At 48.6% G+C, this 25,968-nt stretch overlaps 1 protein-coding gene across 4 annotated transcripts; it reads right to left on the minus strand.

Annotated features, from left to right (window-relative positions):
* Positions 1 to 177: 177 nt before the first annotated feature.
* HYOU1 (hypoxia up-regulated 1) lies at positions 178 to 25,952 on the minus strand. Of its 4 annotated transcripts, none has more exons than XM_007196646.3 (26): positions 25,855 to 25,952; positions 10,875 to 10,972; positions 10,541 to 10,634; positions 10,284 to 10,362; positions 9,974 to 10,128; positions 9,775 to 9,851; positions 9,004 to 9,185; positions 8,644 to 8,759; positions 7,330 to 7,522; positions 6,981 to 7,115; positions 6,741 to 6,823; positions 6,521 to 6,653; positions 6,162 to 6,349; positions 5,789 to 5,927; positions 5,185 to 5,245; positions 4,950 to 5,029; positions 4,347 to 4,532; positions 4,031 to 4,203; positions 3,864 to 3,951; positions 3,613 to 3,735; positions 3,331 to 3,464; positions 3,166 to 3,250; positions 2,279 to 2,519; positions 2,137 to 2,184; positions 1,819 to 1,869; positions 178 to 1,685 (listed from the first exon to the last, which is right to left on the minus strand). In XM_007196646.3, exons 2-26 carry the CDS (start codon positions 10,963 to 10,965, stop codon positions 1,624 to 1,626), a joined length of 2,997 nt encoding a protein of 998 aa, XP_007196708.2. In that variant the 5' UTR covers positions 10,966 to 10,972; positions 25,855 to 25,952; the 3' UTR covers positions 178 to 1,623. The 4 variants fall into 4 exon arrangements, with proteins under 4 accessions (XP_007196708.2, XP_007196706.2, XP_007196709.2 ...); XM_007196644.2 differs by lacking the exon at positions 25,855 to 25,952 and adding an exon at positions 11,945 to 12,004; XM_007196647.2 differs by lacking the exon at positions 25,855 to 25,952 and adding an exon at positions 11,807 to 11,941 and having other exon boundaries at positions 4,031 to 4,200.
* Between the last annotated feature and the right edge of the window lie 16 nt (positions 25,953 to 25,968).

The raw sequence follows: 25,968 nt of genomic DNA on the forward strand, positions 1-25,968 counted from the left end.
GAAGAAAAATTACATACATGAATCTCAACTAAGTCCAAAACGTTAATGACGTTTCGGTGGTAGTATTATAGGCAATTTTGTTATTCAAACTTCTGCCTTCCAAATTTTCCATTATAAACATGCATTATTTATATTCAAGAAATAAACATATTTTTAAAAAATCACAGCACAAAAAACTGTAGAAAAGAATATTTTATTGAAACAGCTTTTCAATTAACAGTGGAGCAAAATACAACTTGACTCAAAGCTGTCCAACCAGCCTCAACTGCTAGTGAAACAACTCAAACATACAGGACAGGGTAGGACACTTGGGTCACATTTCTGCCAATGTGGCAAAAAAAAAGAAAAAAAAAAGAGGAAAAAAACACAAGAGACAGACACAAGCAGGCTCCCCCTTGCCCTGGGAGTTGGGGTGGCAGCCCTGGCCCCTGCTACAGATGGGATCCTGGAGGGCAGGCTGCCCAACATCGGTGTGGGGGGTAAAAGGCCCCCATCCCAGCAGAGCAACACATTAATAAGAACGGCCAGCCTGTACCCTCTTCCTTCCCCCCACAAGGTCTGCCTCCAATAGAGCGAGGTGGCATTTTTACATTCACGCCATGGTCTCTCCTGCCCCCAGGGTCTTAGGACAGGGGCTCACAGTAGAAAGCACATTTTGGTCAGCCCAGGGGGCCAGGAAATGAGGGAAAGGCTCTGTCTGAGAGGGCAGAACAGGAGCAGAGAGAATGGGGGCAGGAAGTCAAAGGGCCATGGAGTACCAGGCTACTAGGAAGATGCAGTTTTCAACAGTGCTTGCAGGACGCTGGTATCCTGTGCCAGCCACTGCACACGGCTTTCCTAGGCCCAAGAGTCCACAGGTTGGGGAGCTACAGGGTTTTCACACATCTCACTCCCTGGAGAGGCAGCTGGATTCCCTTCTTCACTTTCTCCCTGCCTACTCTGGCCACCGGGGGTTGTACATGTGGGTGGGAGTCGACCTAGATTGACTTAGGCAGTCCAGATGGAAGGGCTCTGGCCTAGAGGCAGAGGACTGCCGAACTTGCAAGAGGAAGCCAAGGAGACCCACGGGGAGGAGGCATGGGGGCGGGGGTTTTTAGAGAAAAAACCTTGGAGGAGGCAAGAGCACAGACAGGCGCTCAGAAATCAAACCTGGTAACCAAGGCTCTGCAGACACTGGCCTGTGTGGCATTGATCTCGTGGTGGAAGAGGGAGGGAGGGAAGGATGACCAGAAAAGACTGGAGACCCTCTAATAAGCCAGGACACCCTTCCCACTACCAGGTCTGTCAACCAACTACCGATGGCCATCCTCTCACCTACCCACAGGCGAAGAATTAAGACCTAATAGTGATTTTTCCCAAAGTAGGGCCTGGATGGGTAGGGAACCAGAAGGTGGGATTGGGGAACGGAACAATTTCAGTTTTAACCACAGAACTACTCCAGAAGAACTGGTGAGCTGTCCCTTCCTTCCCCTTCTCCACACCTCCCATCACAGGTGAGAGAAGAGGAACTTGAGCCTCTGAGGGCGGGACCAACCCCTCCCCCAGCCCTTGGTGTTTAATAAATAGAGGTGGTAAGAGAAGGGGGCAGGGACGAGCGGGGAACCGGGAACCGGGAGGCGGGGGTTATAGTTCATCATTCTTCAAAGTTGGCTTCTGTCCTGTAGGCTGCTCTTTCTGTTCAGATTCTGGTGGGAGTTGGGGGAGAGCAAAGGAACAAAAGCAGGTGAGATGGAGGTAACGGGCCCAGTTCTGGGCAGGTGTCTCCCCCCAGACCCTGCTAGGCTTCCCGGTACCTCCCGTCTCCCGCTCTGCCCTCACCTGCTGCGGGACCCCCTAGCTCCAGAGGTTCAGAGTCTGCCGGTTCAGATCCTGCTTTCGGGAAGGAATGGGTTAGTGTCTGCAAAGGAAGGAAGGGGGCTAACAGAGGGGATGGCAAACTTTTTCTGCAAAGAGCCAGGTAGTACATATTTTAGTATTTGTGAGCCACACTAGGTCTCTTTCCATATTTTGTTTTTGGAAATAACCTTCTAAGGCCGTTCATAGCTCAGGAGCCGTCTGCAAAGAGGCTGTACCTGCCAGTTTGCCGACCCCTTGGCTAAGCGATGCCCATATTCCCAATCAGTTTCCCCAACTCACGAGTCTCTTGCTCAGGTTCTGAGATGGGCTTTGCATCTTCAGTCTGGCCTGGAGGGAAACCAGGAGGAAAATGTAGTCCCGGGAAGGAAGGGAAAGCTTCTTGCTGCCCAGTAGCACCTGAAACCAGGCACCCTGCCCTCACCTGCTGGACGGATGACCTTGTCCCCCTGGTCACTGGCACTGGCATTGAGGGGAGGCTCTGCCCGGGTCCCATTCTTGTCCTTGGGCCGGGGCCGGGGCTTGGCAAACTTGGCCTTATTGAGCAGATACTGCACCTCACGGTCCAGGGCCATCATCTTGGCCTCGATGTCTTTTGAGAGCAACACGGGCTTCTCTGTGGCAGGAAGCTTGGCCTGCTCGGCCACGGTTGCATTCTTCCAGGCCTGGGGGCGAGGACAGGCTCAGAGCCAGCCACGGAAGTGGCAGACGCCTCTGTCCCAGGTGAAATACACCCCCCAACCAACCTCAGGCTCTTCCCTCAGACCCCAAATCACTGCTGCCCGTGGCCGTCAGCCCCAGAAGTAAGCAGACCCCTCAGAATGGCATTCGAGGCTCTCCACATGGGAGTCCCAAACTACACGTTTCTGGCTTACATCCTATTACTATGGACTAACTACAGCTGAACCTCTTAATTATTTTCTCCTTATCTCTCCACTTCTGAGCTCTGGTTCAAAAAAAAGAAGTCCCCATGTCCAAAACAGTTTCTGCTTCTCATGACAAGTCATTCTCACCTCCCCAAACCCTGGCCCACTTTCTGCATCCAGCTCAAGTCCCAGCTCCTCAAAGCAGCTTTCTCTAACCTCATGGGGATGGGCTCTGTTGCTCGTCTGGTTGACGACTCATGGCTATGACCCTAGTCTGGGACTAATCCGACATGGCCTCAAACGCAACCATCTTCTGCCTTCCAGATTAACTGCCAAGCCCGGAGGCAGAGGCTGCCAGCTCTCCGTTTCTCCGCATCTCCCACGCTGCCTAGGACAGCCCGCCTCGCCAGGTAAGTCTCCAGTTAAGTATTTACACGGGGATTACCCAGGTCTCATTGATGACTTTCTCTAACGTTGTCATCTCCACCTCCGTGAAGATCTGGTCCATCTCTGGGATGAGCCGGGCCCCCCTGCAGCCAGAGAGGAGACCATCAGTCCAGGAGGGACAGGGCGGGACTGAATGAGGAAGAAAAGCAAAGGGGCCGCTCACGTGAGGAACATGCTGGAATGGTTGAGGAGGTTATCGAGGGCAGACAGCCGTTCGGGCCACTTCCTGCGCTCTTCCACCCGAAAAAACAAGCCTTGGCACAGCTTCCTCAGCTCGGTCAGCTTCTCCTTCAACATCTGATGGATGTGGGGGAGGGAGAGGGCAGAAGGGTTGAGGGGACGACATGTCAGCCCTGGAGCCAGCCCTGCATCCTTCGTTATGGCCTCACACCCCAGCTCTCCTCCCTTTCCCATCCGGCCCGCCATGTCCTGCGAGGTCCCTCACCACCGTGGTGGCCCCAAAGCCCTCATCCTCCAGCCAGGTGGACGCGGCACGGAGTCTCCCAGAGATGTCCTCACGCTGCTCCTCGGTGGACACTTCCTGATACTCAGGCTGGTACAGCTTGTCCTGGGGAGGTGCACAAGAGCGCAAGCATGCAGCAGGCCCTGGGGGCAAGGCTCACGGAGCAGGACCCCCCACCGCTCCCCAGCCCCAGACACAGGGCCTGGGGCATGTGTGCTTCCCAGCTGACCAACCTGTGTCTCAAAGATGAATGCTTCCAAGCTGTTGGCCGCTTTTTCCCGTTCCTGCTTCTCTAGGTCCCGGAGCGTCAGGTCCTGGAGTCTGTGGACAGGGGCGGCAGGCATGAGGGGCTCCGTTCCACACCCTGGGCACCCTCCGTGCACTTGCAGCCTTTACTCACTTCTGGGCCGAGCGGGCCAGCTCATCCTGGCGCAAGTCAGGCAGGTCCAAGACTACCAGCTCCACCCCGATCTCCTCCACCATTCTCTGCTTCCGGGCCGGCTTCTGCTTCTTTTCTTCCTCTGGGGCTGGAGGAACACCCTCAGCTCCTGCCTCGCCCTTCTCACTTGGCTTCTGGGGGGACGAGACCAAGATGTCAGGGAAAGTGTTGGCCCTTCTATCCTCCACAGGCAGGGCTCTGGGGGCCAAGAAGCAAGGCAGGCACCTGTCCCATTAACCGCTGGGTCCAGGCTGGTCTCACTCTGCCTAGAGCTCACCTGGGCCTCGGGCTTTTCCCCGTTGTCCTTCTCTGCGGCCTCTTCTCCCTCAGGGGCTGCATCCCCCTTAGGCTCAGGGGGTGGGGGTGGAGAGGTGTCCTCTGTTGGGGCCTCAGCTTCCTCCCTGAGCTCTGCTTGCTCTCCAGGCTCAGCCTTGCTCCCCTCAGCAGGCCCCTCCTCCTCCTCCTGGGAAACAATCACAGACACGCCCACCCACAACAGTCACTAGCAGAGCCTATGGATCAGGACTGGCTCGGCAACGCCAGGTCCCCATGGCTCTGCTTTGAGGGGCTCACCGCCCATGACACAGCCTGGGGGAGACAGAGGACCACTGTATGGAAATCGGCAGCAGGCATCTGGACTGCAGCAGTCTAGCTGGACAAAGGAAAAGTGTTTGGAGATGAGGGTGGGCCTTGGAGCTCAAGCACAGGGACGGCTCCGAGTCCAGAGGAGGGTGTGGTGAACTCGGCCTGGGCTGAGAGGAGGGGTAGGTCTATCACATCCTAGGCAGCTGAGATGCCCACTCCAACCCCCTGTCCCTGCTGCCTCCACCTGGTCCCATGCACCATCCTCCATGCTCCCTTGGCTCCATCCTGGCCTTACCTGGACAGTGTCGGTACCATTCTCTTTAGTATCTTGTGTGGTGCCACCTCCAAACAGGCTGGAGATGGTGTTGCCAAGTTCTAGAAAGAAGAAAACCCAAAGACTTAAAGGGGACCACAGCATTGACTCCACCCCCAACCCTAAGGGCACGGCCCGCCCACCTCCCCAAAATGCACACAAGTACACCCTGTCACACACACACAAACACAGGCACGTGTGTGCACACTCATCTTACTGGTCAGGGTAGATTCCTCTTCTGGGCTGTCCTCCACCAGCGTCTCAAACACTGCCTCCACCTGAAGACAGGGATCCGAGGTGAGGAAACGCACACGCTAAGCCACCTCTTCTCCACAAACATCCTGCCTGGCGGGTGACTGCTGAGGCACATCCAAGTGACTCCCAGGTGTGCCGGCCTGTCCTCTCGCCTGCCTCCTTCTACGGGCTCTTGGATGGAGTCACCGCCACCCCTGGTGATTATGAGCCCTTTGAGGAGGGGACCGTAGCTCCTCGCCCGCCCACCCTCACACTTCTCCCCTCAACCGAATGGGCCGTTATTGCCCCAGGATGTTCTGAAAGATATTAACCCCCAGAACCGTTCTTTAAAAACAGGTTCCTCAACCATTCTACAGATCCTGAAACTTGTAACAGCCACGAGCATTTACAGGCTCTGAGACGGCCCATACCGGGTCCCTGGTTAGCTTTGTTTAACCTAAGGTTTACCCAACTCCAGAACCCGTTTCGTTTATCACGTTCTACTACCATGAGGAACTGCTCTGGAAAAGGCTGCTGGGGCCTGGGCCAGCCCCAGGCCTGGGAGACACGGGGTCTCCTGCTCTCACCCTGTCTAGGCTGAGCACGCCACTCTCATCCAGGTTGAAATGAGCCTTGATACCCTTTGACTCATAGTCGGGATACTTCCTGAAGCTCTCACCCACACCTTTTAGCTTCACCGTGGTCAGATTCTGGGAGCCAAATACCCTGCGTGGGGAGGAGAGAGCCATTAAGGGGAGCCCCCCCAGCTCTAGCCTACACAGCCTCCCAGCACGAGATGCGGGGCCCACCCCGAGGACACCCTCGGGATGGAAGCTCCTCCCGGAGGAGAAGCCCAGCCCAACCCCCAGACCAAGCCCACAGCCTGCTTCCCTCCCCTGTGTCACCCTCCGACCCCAAACCCTCCCTCCCTGGAGCCCTCTCCCTGCCCCACCCCCTCACCGAAGATCCTCAGGCCCCAGGAAGCCCAGGTCACCATAGTTGATGTGGAAGTCGAAGTCATGGTTGTAGCGGTTAAAGGTAATGACTTTGCGTTGAGGGTAGGGCCCCATCCGGCCGAAGAGGACGCGCTTATTGTGCTTCAGGCTGCGCACTCCAGGCTCCTCTTCCACTTCCCTCGTGAACTCCACCTACACGGCAGGCAGAGGGGAGGTACGCTGGAGAAGCAGAGGAGGGTCTCGGGGAAGAAGGGCGGGGAACACCAATGGCAGGAAGACAGACGGACAGTCTAGAGCAGACAGGGGAGACGGCCCTGGAAGAGGTAAAGGGAGTCTGTCACCCCATCCGACAGGCTTACTCACCAGGATGGGGTAGATCACCGCGTCTCGGACAACAAACGGCTTCACCTTGAAGGCTTTGCTGAGCGCCGCTGCCTGGTACACAGCCCCCACGGCGGCGGCCTCGTCGGCGTTGATGTTCTTGCCCAGCTCCTCCCTGTGAGCATCCCAAGCCTCAGCACCATCCACCTGCAGCTCCCAGCCCGGCCCGCCTCCCCTCAGCCCTCCAGCCCCCCACACTCACTTGCCCACAGCCTTCAGCAGCACCTCCTGAACTCTGGGGACCCGAGTGGCCCCACCCACTAGGATGACCTGCTCAATCTCATCCTGCAGGGGGAGAAAGAATGGGAGATGGATCAGCACGAGTTAACCCTCCTCCTCAGCACTGACTGCTTCCTGACGTTCCTGCTCCCTCCTTCCTGCCACCTCATCGCTTTCTATCCCACCTGCCTCCCCGCCATGCCCTCCTCGACGACCCCCTCACCAGCTTCATCTCGGCACTCTGCAGGGCCTGCTGCACAGGCCCAGGCACCCGCTCAAACAGGTCTGCACACAGCTCTTCAAACTCTGCCCGAGTCACCTTCGCCTTGAAATCGACATCGTCCATCAGGCCCTCGATCTGCGGGAGGATGAGGAGGGTCAGAGTTCTCACCCAGGTCCTGCTCTCTGAGTGAGCAGGTCAGACACCAAGGGAACAGGACTTTGGGAGGATGGAAGGAAGCACAGGAAGAAGGGATGGGCCACACCAGGCACAAGGAGTTTAGCTCAGCGTGGCTGGATCCTCCACTCTCTGGGTGGGGAATATTTGCCCTCAAGCAGCCACATGTGAGCACCTGGGCCATGTGATCGGCATTGGCACTCAGGATGGTCTTGAGTCGATTGGCCTCACGCAGCAGCTTGGCCATAGCGCGGGGGTTCTCCCGCACGTCCTTCGCTCTCTGGCCCTTGCGCTGCTCGTTGAAAATCCCGGCCAGGTGCTCACGCAGCCGGAGCTCCATCTCCAGGCCCCCCAGGGTGCGGTCAAACCTGTGCAGGAAAGGGAACAGGGAAAAGCATGAGGAACACACAGGACTCCTTCACCTGCACAGAACCTGGCCTTCACCCACACGGCTGACACCTCACAGCGATAAGCATCTGCCCATTCATTCAACTGTACCTACTGAGCATCTAACTATGTATTTGTCTCTGGAGATGCAACTGTGAGAAGAAAAAGACAAGACAAGCCCCTTGTTGTCAAAGAGTTTATAATCCAGCAACCAGATAATCATACGAATGTGAAATTTTAATCATCCTATGTGTTATGACAGAGAGTAAAACAACGCTGCTAAACATATATATGGAAAATTTCAGCTATTTAGAGGTCAGGAAAAGTTCTGTGAATAAGTGATGCTTGAGCTGAAACCTGAACGATGAGTTGAGGTTAACTAGGTGAAGAGGAAAGAACATTCTAGACAGAGGGAAAAGCATGCATAAGAACTGTGAGGTGAGAGAGTGCGGTGTGTAAGTTCCATGGAGAGCAAGGATGGCTGGAGCTCATAGAGCAAGAGGCTCAGGGTCAGAGCCAAGCAGGAGGAGCCCGGGAGCACACAGGCACAGCCTTATAGGCCAAGGCAAAGGTTTGAAGCCACTGTAGAGTTTTTAAAGAAACGAGATACAGTCAGGTTGGCATTTTGAAAAGAACCCTCTGGCTGAAATGTGGAGAAAGAACTGGAAGGAGGCCACACTGGCAGCGGGGAGATCTTTAATTCTTCAGGAAAGAGGCGATGGTGGTTTGGACTAGCATAGAGGCAGTAAAGATGGACAGGAAAGAATGGGTTCGTGAAATAAGATAACGCCAGTGATAAGTAAACTGGGAATGACGAGAACAAAAAAATAATCGAATCTGACACTCCACATATGGCCTATGGCCATGTGGGTTTCCTCAGAAGCAGCTTCGGACGTTCTCTGCCCTTCAATCTTCCCAAACTGTCCTCCCCCAATTTCCATCTACCCCTTGCTCTTCGGGAGAGGTACCCTATGAGGACTGATGCTTTAACCAGAAGAGCTTTCCTGCAGGGAGCAGGAAAGTGAGGCAGCTGCCCCTCTGAGAAGAAACCCCTGACCCGAGGGTATCTCAGCAAGCAGCCCTCCTCCCAGCACCCACTTACCCCACTCCCCGGATCTGCAGCTGCGGCTGCATCCCTGCATCCTTAGTCTTCACTGTCTGGTAGGTCACGATGGTACACACAGTGCTGCCTGAGCCCATGTCATAGAACATGATATTCTGTAGAGACATCAAGGCCACTGTCACAGGAACCTTATTCAACTCCAGGGTGCGTGCCTCCCTGCCTGCAAGGGGCTGCACCAACTCTCAAATGAAAGCCAAACAGCTCCAAAAGGGGTTGAGGGCTGTTGCCTCATTTTGTCAAGGGCCAGCCATAGAAACAAGATGCAAAACGAGCCAAATGGCCTCCATCATCAGACTCAGCCACGCTGGAAGTCTGGTCAGCAGTTCCTCCCTGGCTCACCTGGGCAGTGCTGTTGATATCTTTCCGGCGGAAGACACCATAGCTGAGGGCAGTGGCAGTGTTGTCGTTGATGAGCTGCAGCACTTTGAGGCCAGCCATGCGCGCAGCCTGCAGCACAGCTCGGCGCTCAGCCTGATTGAAGAAGGCTGGCACGGTGATCACTGCATCCTTGATGGGCTGCTCTACAGGGGACAACAGAACAGAGTTCCCACCAGCTTCACACCTTAGAGGAGGGATTCCCAGTCTCAGCACAATTGATGTTTCGGGCCAGATAATTCTCTTTTTTTTTCTTGGTGGCACTGTGATCACTGCATCCTTGATGGGCTGCTCTACAGGGGACAACAGAACAGAGTTCCCACCAGCTTCACACCTTAGAGGAGGGATTCCCAGTCTCAGCACAATTGATGTTTCGGGCCAGATAATTCTCTCTTTTTTTTTCTTGGTGGCACTGTGCGGCATGCGGGACCTTAGTTCTCCCACCAGGGATCAAACCCGTGCCCCCTGCAGTAGAAGCATGGAGTCTTAACCACTGGACTGCCAGGGAAGTCTCTGGGCCAGATAATTCTTTGGTTTGGGGGGCAGGCCTGTGCAGTCTAGGATGTCTGGCAGCACCCCTGGCTTCTACTGGGTAGATGCCAGAAGCAGTAGCTCCCCAGTTGTGACAACCAAAAATGTCATCAGACGTTGCCAAATATTCCCTGGGAGGCAAAACTACCTCCATTTGAGTCCCTAGGGAACCTGGCTCCCACTGGCCCCATCTTGGCCGCTCACCTGCAAAATCTTCAGCAAGAGAACGGGAGTAATTGAGAAGCATGCTGAGGACCTCCTCAGGTGAGAACTGCAGCTGCCTGGGGGAAGGAAGCAGTTAGAGGCAAGGAAAGACAAGCATCGAGGCAAAGACAATGGTGAGCACATGCAATGGGGACCCCATCAGGCCCGCTGAGCCCACCCTTCCCAGCAGGGCACTCACGGGCTGATTTGGAAGTACACAGTCTGCCTCTGTGGGTCGAAGCCCAGCTCATGCTCGGGGAAACGAGCTCTGTAAAGGGCTACGTGGGGGTTATTCTCCTGCTTCCCCAGGAGGTGCTGGAAGTATCGCAGCGTAGCCTTTGGATTCTTGATGGCCTGAGAGGAGGTAAAGAAGAAGCAGAGTATTAAGCTCCCAAGCTGGCCATCACCTACCTCCTACCTCAGAGATCGATCAGGGAACAGACTCTGGGGTCTGTTACCTCCTCTCCTCTGCCCACTGCTTCTGGGAAGGGGGCGGGCTGCTAGCTCACCATGCTTGCTGCACTGTCTCCAAAGAATCTTTCATTTTCTTTCAGGGTCACAGTCACTGGGGTTTTCCTCCGGGATTCCCTGTGGAAAAGAGACAATGGGACCAGGTGCCTATGGCAGGGTGTGTTCTCAGGAGCCTCAACACCCCACATACAATCAATCGTGCAGACACCAAAGTCTGCCGAGGGCACTACGAAGAACACACTGTGGCTTGGGGCGCAGACTCCCTTTCCCCACCCGACCCTGCGGCCGCCCTCACTTGTTCAAGACAATCTCCATGGGCACTCCAGGTTTGACAATGGCCACCTTCATTGACTCACTGCCCAGGTCCACAGACATCACTGCCAGCGTGTCTGAAGGGGAAACAGATTTGTCAATTAGCCCCTCTTCCCCCACTTCCTGAGGCCCCGCTAATCAAAGCACACTTCTTTCCATGGAGAAAGTAAGACAGCAATAGACAAAGAAAAAGGTCTGGATCTGGCAACCTAAGAGTCCAGAGTTTCCCACCACCAGCTTCTTTCCCCCTTCCCACCATGTATCATCCAACATTCACTCGTTTAAATTTCTTTTGATGCCTCTGTTGGGGTACACACCACTCAGTGCCAACAGGTCTGCCAAGAGCACAGCCATCAAGGCCCAACAGGCTAGCCTCCTCGGCCTCTGCCTCCTGACGGTGGCTGCCATTGTGTCTCTGGGGGAGGAGAAAAACAACACTTGTAACTGGATGCCCTGAGTGAAGAAGGCAGACCCTCATCCAGAACAGAGCTTTAAGATTCATACCTACTCCCTCCTCACCCAGGGCAGAGCAGTCTACATCCCATCCCCTCCCTCCCAATGAGAACCAAGCACTCTCAGCATTCTCAGAAGTGCCCACACAAAGGCCCAGGTGAAACAGCAGAGATCCTGGCCGCCAGCCACCACATCCCTAAATAAACGTAACAGGACAGGAGAAAGGAGACCAGGGCCTTCCGTCCACAGCATAGGCAGCAACTGGCGCACCCCAGCACTGTTCCTGCTGTCAGACACCTGGGGTGCGGCCCGGGATCCCCGCCCAGGACTCAACTACCTTCCTACACCTGGAGCTCCCCTGCTGGCGGGGAAAGCCGGGCCGGGCCTGGACGGGAACTGAGAGATGGTGACGTTGGGGGAGGCTGGGATGGAAGAAGGGCCTGTCTCATCCTCAGCATCCCCTCGGGTTGTCCCGCCCGCTCCCCTTCTCCATCCCATACCAGGCCCCGCTGCCTACTCAGACGCTGTGCCTGGAACGGTAAGGTTCCGCGCCGTTGGGTACCGAGCACCCCGAGTTCACCTAAGCCTCACCAGCCGAAGACGGCGGCTCCCACTCCCGGAAACGGGTCCCGATCCACCCCTAAGACGTGGGGGCGCCCCGGGGACCGAGATGCAGGGCCAAGCGCACTGGCGTTCGTGCGACCCTCACTATCACTACCGACCCGCCCCCGGAGCTAGCACGTTGCCTCCTCTAGGAGGGGTGGCCGGTCCCCATCGCCATCCCCACCCTCGCTACCTCTTGCCTCCGCTCCTGTGGCCCCAGCTCTGGGAAAAACGCGGCGGCGGACGGACCCACGAGGCCAGCAGCGCGCCCCTCAAGCCCGCGCCCTTCACAACTCCCCTCGGTTTGCAAACTGTTACATTAGCCACCAACCTCCCGGCGGCGTCTCGCGCACCAGCCGGCCCCGGACGCGGCGTGCGCTCATTGGAGCCTCCGCTGCCCGGCCCTGCGCCGCGGGTCCGGCCCCGCCCCCCGCCGCCGCGGCGCGCGTTCCCATTGGGCCACGTCCTAAGCCCGCCCCCTCCTCCGTCTCCGGCCGCTACCGCGGAGGCAGCGGAGGGGCCAGTCAACCAATTGGAGGAAAACTGCCGATGCTGGCCGTGGATTGGTCCACGTCACGCGGCCTAGCGTCAGTCCTGGTGCGCTTGCGGGACTTTTCCGGCCGCGGCGCTGGATGTCTGACTCCCCGGGTCGGGAGTGACCGGTCCCTGGAACGAGTCGGCGCACGAGCGGTCCCGCGCTCGGCCCTATTCTTCTGGTCACCTGGGAGCTCCGGCCGAGGGGCAGGAAGGATCGGCATCCCCTCCGCAGCCACGCGGAAGAGGCGCTCGCTTGTTGGTCGGTATTGGCTTTGGCTGGAAATCAGAGAATGGCTGCGCTTCTGGCTCAGTCCACCTCAACCCCGCTTTGTTTCTTTGAGGAAACTAAAGCCACCAAAGGAGAGATATTCGCTGATGGGTCGGAGATAACGCTTGTGTTCGTGGCAGAAGTTAGCCTGGACTCTTTAATTTGTATGAGAAGGAATATTCCAAACTGCAAATCGCTACACACAAGAGACGCTTTTAATATTTGTGAAGCTGTAATTGGTTAAGCACAGATGCACCACCTCCTGTTTCTCCTCCATTAAAGCTTGTGCACTTCCCTTTTTTTCTGAATTAAAGAACCTCGGGCAGGTATTGGCGCTTCTCACTTTCCTTTCTGTACTTTGCAGTCCCATAGAAATATGCACGGTCCTTAGAGCACTTTCTTTTCCCAGTTTTACTGAGATGAGCGCACTTTTCTTAAACGCGGTATCAGTCGCCTCTCTCACGAAATCGACGCCTGGCCTTCCTTCACAGAAGGTTCTCGTGAAGGCCCTGGCTATGACAGCCAGGGCTTGGTTAAGGAACTCTTATCTGTTCCTTTCCCTACATTTTTTATGAGGCTTAGGGAGAGAGTCTGGTGTCTATGCTTAGAAGATAAACCTACTGGCAGTACCAGGGAAAGGTCTATTTTCCTTCCCTTTAAGAACAGTTCAGTGTTCAGGTAGCAGAGAAATTGGTAGAAATAGAAATTCGCTTAAAACGGTTTAATTACACAAATAATACACAAATGTAATTTTTTTTTTTTTTTTAAGGCAACGCTGTGTAGCATGCAGGATTTTAGTTCCCCAACCAGGGATGGAACCCGCGCCCCCTGCATTGGGAGCACAAAGTCTTAACCACTGGAGCACCATACACAAATGTAATCTTGAAAAAAGTTCCAATATCCTAGATAAAGCTAAATCCCTTTGATAATATCCACAACCTTACTCTGTCTGAGGTATCTGCTGTTATCAGATGTGTAACATTCCAGGCCTTTTCCTCTGTATTTACATATATGTGTTTTGAAACATGTAGCTGTTGTCTTTTTCTAAATGATAAAATGTTATACAATTAGATTGTTTGCAACTTGCTCTTTTTTTTTTTGGTAACTAACAATAAATCATGGAGCATTTTCCATACCAGTACGTAAAGGTTCACCTTGTTTACTGCTATAGAACATTCCATAGCATGGGGGTTGTTTAGCCATACTGATGAACACAGAAGTTGTCATTTCAGTTCCACAGAGAAAGATTTTGTTTCTCAATAACTGACTCTACTTTTGACCAGCTATCCAGTAGGGTAGATTCTTTCCATCCCTTTCAGAGTATGCATTTTAACATTTATTGGCCCTCTGTCGTCTGAAAGCATTGTGCTAGGTGCTGGGATTCCAGAGATGGGGATGACCTTGTCCCTTCCTTCAGAGAAGTCAGTCTGTTGGGAAACAAGTATGTTCATGGTTTCATGCACTTATTAAAAACCTGTTGAATGACTTAATTGGAAGAGTAAGAAAGTCAGTCTCCCCTGCTCCTAAGTGAGCTCCCACTCCCAGAATACCCTTGGTGGGAGCACAGTTTGCTGCAGCTACGCTTCTCGACCTGGGTGTCTGTCCCCCTGGGACGTGCAGCAGGTGCAAGTGCTCTGGGAAGTCACCTGTTTTGTTCTCTGACCAGAGAAGAGAATAGCATTTCACAAGGGCAAGTTGTAAAACAATGGGAAATTTTTAATGTAAAACACCTGATTTAGATTAACTAAGACAGCTGACTCCACTAGTTCTCCAGAATAACCTGTAATAACATTTGAGGACTACATCCCTTCCCCCACACTGTGTAGAAACCCAAGGGAAGAAAGTTGCCATCTTGCAGAACATGTGCCAAACTGACAGAAGACTAAAATGAACATATTAGCCAGAGCACATTCATACATTATAAACCATGCACGTTATGTTATGGGCTGAGGGCAATGTTGATTATGGCGAACATAATCCAGGAGAATTTAAAAAATTTGTTGTCACCCAGCAACCCCATTCTTAGGTGTATATCTAACAAATGTAGAGACTGTTTATAATAGCTTAATTCATAAGGGCCCAAAATTGAATACTACCCGAATGCCCATCAATAGTTGGATAGATAAATAAATAGTGGTAGATTCACACAATGGAATTCTGTACAGCAATGAAAACAATTGGTCTACTATTACATTCAACAACTTAAATGAATCCCACAAACAATATTGAGTGAAAGAAGCCAGAAGCCAAAGAACACACAGTTTATGACTTCACTTGTATAAAGTTTAAAAACAGGCAAAATTAAGTTACAGTGATAAAGTTGGGATGGTGCTTACCCTTTTAGGGTAAGAAGAGGGCGTAGGGCAGGCTTTTGGGATGCTGGTTGCAGTGGCTTTGGGAAAATTCAATGGATTGTAGTATGTACACTTTTCTGTTTGCATGTTATACTTCAATAAAAAATTTAAAAATTATTTTGTATGTGTCACACAAAGGACTAGAGGGTTTGATTTTACTGTAACCTTAGGCAGGAGAAGCACCAGGATAAGTTTTTTTTCTATTTTTATAAAAATGTTTTTAGAATTACAAAAAAAATGTCTGGTTATTGAAGAAAACTGGAGGAACATAGGAAAAACAAAGAATAAAAGCCACTTGAGATAGCCTCATTCACCAGAGGGCAGACAGCAGAAGCAAGAAGAACTACAATCCTGCAGCCTGTGGAAGGAAAACCACATTCACAGAAAGATAGACAAAATGAAAAGGCAGAGGACTTTGTACCAGATGAAGGAACAGGATAAACCCCCAGAAAAAAAACTAAATGAAGTGGAGATGGGCAACCTTCCATAAAAAGAATTTAGAATAATGATGGTGAAGGTGATCCAGGACCTCGGAAAAAGTATGGAGGCAAAGATTGAGAAGATGCAAGAAATGTTTAACAAAGACCTAGAAGAATTAAAGAACAAACACCCAGAAGAATTCAAGAACAAACAAACAGAGATGAACAATACAATAACAGAAATGAAAAATACACTAGAAGGAATCAATAGCAGAAAAACTGAGGAAGAAGAATGGATAAGTGACCTGGAAGACAGAATGGTGGAATTCACGGCTGTGGAACAGAATAAAGAAAAAAGAATGAAAAGAAATAAGATTGAAAAGAAATGAAGACAGCCTAAGAGACCTCTGGGACAACATTAAATGCAACAACATTCGCATTATAGGGGTCCCAGAAGGAGAAGAGAGAGAGAAAGAACCCGAGAAAATATTTGAAGAGATTATAGTCAAAAACTTTCCTAACATGGGAAAGGAAATAGCCACCCACGTCCAGGAAGTGCAGAGAGTCCCAGGAAGGATAAACCCAAGGAGAAACATGCCGAGACACATAGTAATCAAGTTGACAAAAATTAAAGACAAAGAAAAATTATTCAAAGCAACAAGGGAAAAATGACAACATACAAGGGAACTCCCATAAGGTTAACAGCTGATTTCTTCAGCAGAAACTCTACAAGCCACAAGGGACTGGCACAATATATTTAAAGTGATGAAAGGGAAGAACCTACAACCAAGGTTACTCTACCTGGTGAGGATCTCATTCAGATTCAACAGAAATCAAAAGCTTTACAGATAAGCAAAAGCTAAGAGAATTCAGCATCACCAAACCAGCTCTACAACAAACACTGAAGGAACTTCTCCAAGTGGGAAACACAAGAGACAAAAAGGACCTACAAAAACAAACTCAAAACAATTAAGAAAATGGTAATAGGAACACACATATCGATAATTACCTTAAACGTTAATGGATTAAATGCTCCAACCAAAAGACACAGGTATGCTGAATGGATACAAAAACAAGACAGCGTATATAAGCTGTCTACAAGAGACCCACTTCAGACCTAGGGACACTACAGACTGAAAGTGAAGGGATGGAAAAAGATATTCCATGCAAATGGAAATCAAAAGAAAGCTGGAGTAGCAATACTCATATCAGATAAAATAGACTTTAAAATAAAGAATGTTACAAGAGACAAGGAAGGACACTACACAATGATCAAGGGATCAATCCAAGAAGAAGATATAACAATTATAAATATATACGCACCCAACATAGGAGCACCTCAATACATAAGGCAACTGCTAGCAGCTATAACAGAGGAAATCGACAGTAACACAATAATAGTGGGGGACTTTAACACCTCACTTACACCAATGGACAGATCATCCAGAGAGAAAATTAATAAGGAAACACAAGCTTTAAATGACACAATAGACCAGACAGATTTAATTGATATTTATAGGACATTCCATCCTAACACAGCAGATTACACTTTCTTCTCAATTGCACATGGAACATTCTCTAGGATAGATCACATCTTGGGTCACAAATCAAGCCTCAGTAAATTTAAGAAAATTGAAATCATATCAAGCATCTTTTCTGACCACAATGCTATGAGATTAGAAATCAGTTACAGGGAAAAAAAAACGTGAAAAACACAAACACATGGAGGCCAAACAATACGTTACTAAATAACCAAGAGATCACTGAAGAATTCAAAGAGGAAATCAAAAAATACCTAGAGACAAATGACAATGAAAACACGACAATCCAAAACCTATGGGATGCAGCAAAAGCAGTTCTAAGAGGGTAGTTTATAGCAATACAAGCCTACCTCAAGAAACAAGAAAAATCTCAAATAAACAATCTAACTTTACACCTAAAGGAACTAGAGAAAGAAGAACAAACAAAACCCAAAGTTAGTAGAAGGAAAGAAATCATAAAGATCAAAGCAGAAATAAATGAAATAGAAATGAAGAAAACAATAGCAAAGATCAATAAAATTAAAAGCTGGTTCTTTGGGAAGATAAAAAAATTGATAAACCATTAGCCAGACTCATCAAGAAAAAGGAGAGGATTCAAATCAAAAAAATTAGAAATGAAAAAGGAGAAGTTACAACGGACACCGCAGAAATACAAAGCATCCTAAGAGACTACTACAAGCAATTCTATGCCAATAAAATGGACAACCTGGAAGAAATGGACAAATTCTTAGGAAGGTATAACCTTCCAAGACTGAACCAGGAAGATATAGAAAATACGAACAGACCAATCACAAGGAATGAAATTGAAACTGTGATTAAAAATCTTCCAACAAACAAAAGTCCAGGACCAGATGGCTTCACAGGTGAATTCTATCAAACATTTAGAGAAGAGCTAACACCCAACCTTCTCAAACTCTTCCAAAAAATGGCAGAGGAAGGAACACTCCCAAACTCATTCTATGAGGCCACCATCACCCTGATACCAAAACCAGACAAAGATGTCACAAAAAAAGAAAACTACAGGCTAATATCACTGATGAACATAGAAGCAAAAATCCTCAACAAAATACTAGCAAACAGAATCCAACAACACATTAAAAGGATCGTACACCATGATCAAGTGGGATTTATCCCAGGGATGCAAGGATTCTTCAATATATGCAAATCAATGTGATACACCATATGAACAAATTGAAGAAGAAAAACCATATGATCATTTCAATAGATGCAGAAAAAGCTTCTGACAAAATTCAACACCCATTTATGATAAAAACTCTCCAGAAAGTGGGCATAGAGGGAACCTACCTCAATATAATATAGGCCATATATGACAAACCCACAGCAAACATCATTCTTTTTTTTTTTTTTTTGGAACTCCTTTATTTATTTATTTATTTATTTATGGCTGTGTTGGGTCTTCATTTCTGTGCGGGGGCTTTCTGTAGTTGCGGCAAGCGGGGGCCACTCTTCATCGCGGTGCGCGGGCCTCTCACTGTCGCCGGCGTCTCTTGTTGTGGAGCACAGGCTCCAGACGCGCAGGCTCAGTAGTTGTGGCTCACGGGCCTAGTTGCTCCGTGGCATGTGGGATCTTCCCAGACCAGGGCTCGAACCCGTGTCCCCTGCATTGGCAGGCAGATTCTCAACCACTGCGCCACCAGGGAAGCCCCCCAAACATCATTCTTAATGGTGAAAAACTGAAAGCATTTCCTCGAAGATGAAGAACAAGACAAGGATGTCCACTCTCACCACTATTATTCAACACAGTTTTGGAAGTCCTAGCCATGGCAATCAGAGAAGGAAAAGAAATAAAAGGAATACAAATTGGAAAAGAAGAAGTAAAACTGTCAGTGTTTGCAGATGACATGATACTATACATAGAGAATCCTAAAAATGCCACCAGAAAACTACTAGAGCTAATCAATGAATTTGGTAAAGTTGCAGGATACAAAATTAATGCACAGAAATCTCTTGCATTCCTATACACTAACAACGAAAGATCAGAAAGAGAAATTGAGGAAACAATCCCATTCACCATTGCAACAAACAGAATAAAATACCTAGGAATAAACCTGCCTAAGGAGGTAAAAGACCTGTACTCAGAAAACAATAAGACACTGATGAAAGAAATCAAAGATGACACAAACAGATGGAGAGATATACCATGCTCTTGGATTGGAAGAATCAATATTGTGAAAATGACTCTACTACCCAAAGCAATCTACAGATTCAATGCAATCCCTATCAAATTACCAGTGGCATTTTTTACAGAACTAGAACAAAAAATCTTAAAATTTGTATGGAGACACAAATCTACAAACAACAAATGCTGGAGAGGGTGTGGAGAAAAGGAACCCTCTTGCACTGTTGGTGGGAATGTAAATTGATACAGCCACTATGGAGAACAGTATGGAGGTTCCTTAAAAAAGTAAAAATAGAATTACCATATGGCCCAGCAATCCCACTACTGGGCATATACCCAGAGAAAACCATAATTCAGAAAGACACATGCACCCCAATGTTCATTTCAGCACTATTTACAATAGCCAGGTCATGGAAGCAACCTAAATGCCCATCTACAGACGAATGGATAAAGAAGTTGTGGTACATATATACAATGGAATATTACTCAGCCATAAAAAGGAACGAAATTGGGTCATTTGTTGAGACGTGGATGGATCTAGAGACTGTCATACAGTGTGAAGTAAGTCAGAAAGAGAAAAACAAACATCGTATATTAACGCATATATGTGGAACCTAGAAAAACGGTACAGATGAACCGGTTTGCAGGGCAGAAATAGAGACACAGATATAGAGAACAAACGTATGGACACCAAGGGGGGGATAGTGGCAGGGGGGTGAGGGGGTGGTGGTGGGATGAACTGGGAGATTGGGAATGACATGTATACACTGATATGTATAAAATAGATAACTAATAAGAACCTGCTGTACAAAAAATAAATAAAATAAAATTCAAAAAAAAAGAATAAAAACCACTCACAATTCCATTTTCTAGATTAAATCACTTATAGTATTATAATGTATATCAATCGATACACACTCTTTTAACAGGTTCCTATGTCATATTTTTCCCCTCCAGAATTTTCAGTGGCTATATTTATGGAATTGTAGCATAGAGAAATACAATATTTAATTACCAAGGACTTACCTGGTGGCGCAGTGGTCAAGAATCCGCCTGCCAATGCAGGGGACACGGGTTCGAGCCCTAGTCCGGGAAGATCCCACATGCCACGGAGCAACTAAGCCTGTGTGCCACAACTAGTGAGCCTGAGCTCTAGAGGCCATGAGCCACAACTACTGAGCCTGCATGCCACAACTACTGAAGCCCACGCACCTGTAGCCCGTGCTCTGCAACAAGAGAAGCCACTGCAATGAGAAGCCCGCACACCACAACGAAGAGTAGCCCCCACTCGCAAAAACTAGAGAAAGCCTGTGTGCAGCAACGAAGACCCAGCGCAGCCAAAAATAATAAATTAATTAATTAATTTTTAAAATTACCAAAATTACTATTTGACAATTAAGATGTTCTCTGTACTGTTATAAAATTGCAATGGACACATTTATTGATAAATTTTTATGTAACTCTATCCATTATAATCTACCTAGGATAAATTTCTAAAAGTGGAGGGCTTTCCTGGTGGCGCAGTGGTTGAGAATCCGCCTGCCAATGCAGGGGACATGGGTTCGAGCCCTGGTCCAGGAGATCCCACATGCCACGGAGCAACTAAGCCCGTGCGCCACAACTACTGAGCCTGCTCTCTAGAGCCTGTGAGCCACAACTACTGAAGCCCGCGCGCCTATAGACCATGCTCCGCAACAAGAGAAGCCATGGCAATGAGAAGCCCGCACAGCGCAACGAAGAGTAGCCCCTGCTCGCCGCAACTAGAGAACACAACTAGAGAAAGCCCACATACAGCAACAAAGACCCAACGCAGCCAAAAGTAAATAAATAAATTTATAAAAGTGGAAATGTGGCCTTAAATTCTGGTTTTTAGGCATTTGATACATATTGCCAAATTGCCCTCCAGAAAGGTTTACCAATATGCACTCCCCAACAGCAGTGGATGACAGCCCCTGTATCCTTACTAACATTAGAATATTAATTCATTTTTTTTTTTTATGTATTAAGCATATCTTTTTTTTAAGATATTCTTTTTTTTTTTTTTTTTTTTTAAATTTTATAGCTACTTTATTTATTTATTTATTTATTTTTGGCTGTGTTGGGTCTTCGGTTCGTGCGAGGGCTTTCTCTAGTTGCGGCAAGTGGGGGCCACTCTTCATCGCGGTGCGGGGACCGCTCTTCATCGCGGTGCGCGGGCCTTTCACTATCGCGGCCCCTCCCGTTGCGGGGCACAGGCTCCAGACGCGCAGGCTCAGTAGTTGTGGCTCACGGGCCCAGCTGCTCCGTGGCATGTGGGATCTTCCCAGACCAGGGCTCGAACCCGTGTCCCCTGCATTAGCAGGCAGATTCTCAACCACTGCACCACCAGGGAAGCCCTATTAATTCATTTTTAAAGTCTTGGTGGGAATTCCCTGGTGGTCCAGTAGTTAGGACTCTGGGCTTCCACTGCAGGGGGCATGGGTTTGATCCCTGGTTGGAGAACTAAGATCCCGCAAGCTGCATGGCATGGCCAAAAGGAAAAAAAATAAAGTCTTGTCATTATGAGGGTTTTTTTTCTTTTAATATTTATTTATTTATTTATTTTTGGCTGCATTGGTTCTTAGTTGTGGTGCACGGGCTCTTCTTTGCAGTGTGCGGGCTCCATGGCACGAAGGCTCTGTAGTTGTGGCACGCGGGCTCTGTAGTTGTGGCGCGTGGGCTCAGTGGTTGCGGCGGCACGGGGCCTCTCTCTAGTTGCAGCGCGCGGGCTCCAGAGCGCACAGGCTCAGTAGTTGTGGTGCGTGGGCTCAGTAGTTGCGGCATGCGGGCTTAGTTGCCCTGTGGCACATGGGATCTTAGTTCCCCAACCAGGGATTGAACCCGTGTCCCCTGCACTGGGAGGCAGATTCTTAACCACTGGATCACCAGGGAAGTCCCGGCATTATAAGTTTTAATAAAATGACGGGGGGTGATGAGGACACAAAGGCTTAGGAACATTTCTCAGCTTGCATTGAGATGGGGATTATTATGTGTCAAGGAGAGAAAGCAAGACTTTTAGGGTTCTTGAATTCTATGACTTCATGATCACATAGAAAAATGACTCAGACTTATGAACAAATATATGGACTTGAGTGCTCTTTAAAAAATAACTGATCACACAGAATACAGGGCTTTGGAGTCTGCAGACCTGGATTTGTCTATGAACCACACTACTTCCTACCTGTATGACTCTAGGCAAGTTGTTTAGCTCTCCTGAGCCTCAGTTTCGACATCATTTAAAGAGGCATGCTGGTATGTGCCTCACAGGGTTGGTGTCAAAATTAAAGAAGGCGGTAGGGACTTCCCTGGTGGCACAGTGGATAAGACTCCACGCTCCCAATGCAGGGGGCCTGGGTTCAATCCCTGGTCAGGAAACTAGATTCCACATGCATGCTGCAACTAAGAGTTCGTGTGCCACTACTAAGGAGCCTGTGTGCTGCAACTAAGGAGCGGGCAAGTTGCAACTAAGGAGCCCTGGAGCCACAACTAAGGAGCCTGCCTGCCGCAACTAAGGCCCAGTGCAAATAAATAAATAAATAAATAAATAAAAAAGAGCCTGTTTAGTGGTTCTTCTAACTTAAAAAAAAAAAAGGTAATAAAGTGCTTTACATAGGGCTTGGGACATCCTAAGCACCAAATATACATTAGTTAACTTTTTTATTGTTTTTGTTTTTTGTCTAGAGAAATAAAACTAAAAGATGTGCACTATTGCAGTGTTAAAAGCTTGGTTAAGTGCTTTGCCAAGTTCATGGGGAATTTCTCTTTTTGTAGGCTAGATTTTCACAATCAATAATCAGTTAATTGCTTCTTTCTCCTGTTTCATGGTAGCCTTGGAGCCCTGGACTCTCTTATACTGTAAGACCTCTGAGTTTATTTTAGGTTGACCTTCTTGTTCCTAAAGTGGAAACTGCTGCTAGCCTTTTTAGGGGCTAAGAGAAAAAAAACAGACTTTCCAGTAGTCTAGAAAATGGTTTCTCCCAGAGAGCCAGATGAGGGGGGGAAATGATAGAAAATAAAAGCTTGCAGCTAGAACAAGTAGTGTCCCTGTTCTGCTCTAGTGGAAATGACTGTTGTACATCATGGGCTGCAGTTGGCTGAAGGGCAAAAGAAAGGGCATTGCTAGGCAATTCTTGATTCTGAGTTGTGATGTCTTTAATTTCAAGCTAAAGACTTGAGTTGCTTCTTCATCTTTAGTCTCCTCAGAACTCCAGTTCTCAGTATGCAGAACTGTAAGTGAATCTGTACACTCGATCATTTTCTGTGTAGTCAGCCTTCTTATCTTCCTCACTATACTGAAGTTCCTGGATTCAGACAAGCATAACTAAAAGTTAAACCCCGGTGTGTGTTCTGACAAGTGTGGCCTAGCTTTACACCCCAGCAAACCATTTAATTAAAGGTTAGGGAACTGAAGAACTCTTGTTTTATTTCCAAAGGACTTTGATGTTTTTGCCCAGAGAGAATCACCTGAACCTCTTTGAGACTCTGTTTCTCATCAGAGATAATGATACTTCTGCAGATGGTTGCTATGAAGAATCCATGAAAAGTGAAAGCACTTTGTTATGTATCATTCACTACATGAAATTAAGGACTGGTATCCAGAAAAGATGAAGACTCTAATTCAAGAAAATACATGCACCCCAATGTTCGTAGCAGCACTATTTACAATAGCCAAGACACGGAAGCAAACTAAATGTCCATCGACAGGGACTTCCCTGGTGGCCCAGTGGTTAAGAATCGCCTTCCAATGCAGGGGACCTGGGTTCGATCCCTGGTCGGGAAACTAAGATCCCACATACTGCGGGGCAACCAAGCCCAAGTGCCACAACTACTGAGCCCATGCGCTCTAGAGTCTGCAAGCCACAATTAGAGAGAAGCCTGTGCGCCGCAACGCAAGACCCCACCTGCCACAACTAAGACCTGACACAGCCAAATAAATAAATATTTTTAAAAAATGTCCATCGGCAGATGAATGGATAAAGATGTGACATATATACACACACGCACACGCACACACACACACACACACACACACACACACACACAAACAATGGAATATTACTCAGCCATAAAAAAGAATGAAATCATGCCATTTGCAGCAACATGGATGGACCTAGATTATCATACTAAGTGAAGTAAATCAGAGAAAGATAAATATCATATGATATCATTTATATGTGGAATCTAAAAAAAGATACAAATGAACTTATTTACAAAACAGAAATAGACTCACAGACATAGAAAACAAACGGTTACCAAAGGGAAAAAGGGGGGAGGGATAAATTGGGAATTTGGAGTTAATAGATACACACTACTATATATAAAAGAGATAAACAGCAAGGACCTACTGTATAGCACAGGGAGCTATATTCAATAACTATAACGGAAAAGAATCTGAAAAAGAATATACGTATATACTGAATCACCTTGCCATACACCTGAAACATTGTAAATCAACTATACTTCAATTATAAAAAAGAAATTAAGGGCTGGATACAGTCAGTCCTGTTTATGTCTGTCCCTATGGTGGTGGTCAAATTCGCCAGGAACAGTTAGTACTGAACACGTATTGGTCAAAAAGAGGACAGGAAGGAAGGCAGCAAGTCTGAAGAGGTGCCATGGGTCCTCTTGTGGGCCAGTTATCTGCCTGTGTACCCCCATCAACAAGAAGATCCAGTGCGCATGGGCCTTACCAGGTTCAGACATCAAAGGAAGATGCTGAGCCTCTATCATTGGACAGTAGGGGGAGCACGCCGCACATCAGCAACAAAGATGCCATTCTGCTGTTCACATCTCTTTGCTTTCACTTTGCTTCCTTTAACATATATTATCCATAGTCTTAACAACTGACATAACATACGATCTAAAAATTCTAATGAATAGTACAGAATACGCTCAGCAGGTGAAAGCTGGTCCCATCTACTCCCCATTTGTGCTTCTGCCCGCGGATTGAGATCCTGAACTAGTTTCAATACCTGTGTGACAAAGAAGAAAGAAATCTGGGCTGGAAATCAGGCAATCTGTGTGCCTTCCCCTCATTTATTTCTTTAGACAAATGGACACTACCTTTCCCGTCAACAAGACCAAGGAGAGGAGGTGATAAGAGGAAAATCATCCACATTCATTGCTTCAACCAAACATGGAGTATCTACCAGGCTCTGTTAGACCTCGTTCCTGGTAACCAAGATACAGGCCCTACTCTCTGGGAACTCCGGGGAAAGAATAAAGAGTAAAATGTTCTGAAAACGAAAAGTTGTGGGGGGTAAGGATGCAAAAATGAACTTCACAAATACTAACCACATGGCCACTTTTTCATATGCATACTATCTCAAATGACTGTGTCACTCCTGTTTGTAGATTCCTGTGGCACACAAACAGTAGACCTGCAGTTTTCCACGTGGACAGCTGGTTTAGCCCGAGTTGGGACTGGTGGGTACCATGGAGTGTCTTAGACACCACTCATTAAATCACTCAGTGCTCAGAGCTGCGGCTTCAAGGCTCTTTGCTGTGCTCTGCTTGCGTGCCATACCCTGCCACTATGGCAACGAGAGAAAGGCCAGGTTCTTGGAATTCCTGCCCCATCAGTATTTCCCAGCTTCCTTAAGAAACATGTTTTAGGTGCCCATTACATGCCACGCGCTCTGACAGAGGGACACAAAAACGAATATAAGACACTGACTAGAGTTCACAATCCGTATCTGGTGGCAGACACAAACCTCTAACTTCAATTCTCCTCTTCTACAGCCGAAAAACCAGTTTCACATACATGGGTTCATTTAGGCCTCAAAACAGTCCTATGAGGGCAGAAGGTAATTCACCTAGGCACAGCGGGTTACAATTCACAAAGCGCGTGACATTTGATCCTCATCTTGATCCCTCATTGCCTGCGAATTTAATAAAGGAGGAAACTGATGCTGAAAGAGGTGAAGGTCTAGCTCTTAACAAGTATTTCAGCCAGGGCACTTACAGAGCCGGCAAAACCGCAAAATGCGGAGCGAGTGGCGGGCTGGGGACACTGCCTCAAGCTGCGGCGCGCACTCTCCCAGCAGGGGGAAGCTGTCAAGGCGACTGGAGAGCGCCT

Source organism: Balaenoptera acutorostrata, chromosome 9 (genome assembly GCF_949987535.1).
Source record: "Balaenoptera acutorostrata chromosome 9, mBalAcu1.1, whole genome shotgun sequence".
NCBI lineage: Eukaryota > Metazoa > Chordata > Mammalia > Artiodactyla > Balaenopteridae > Balaenoptera > Balaenoptera acutorostrata.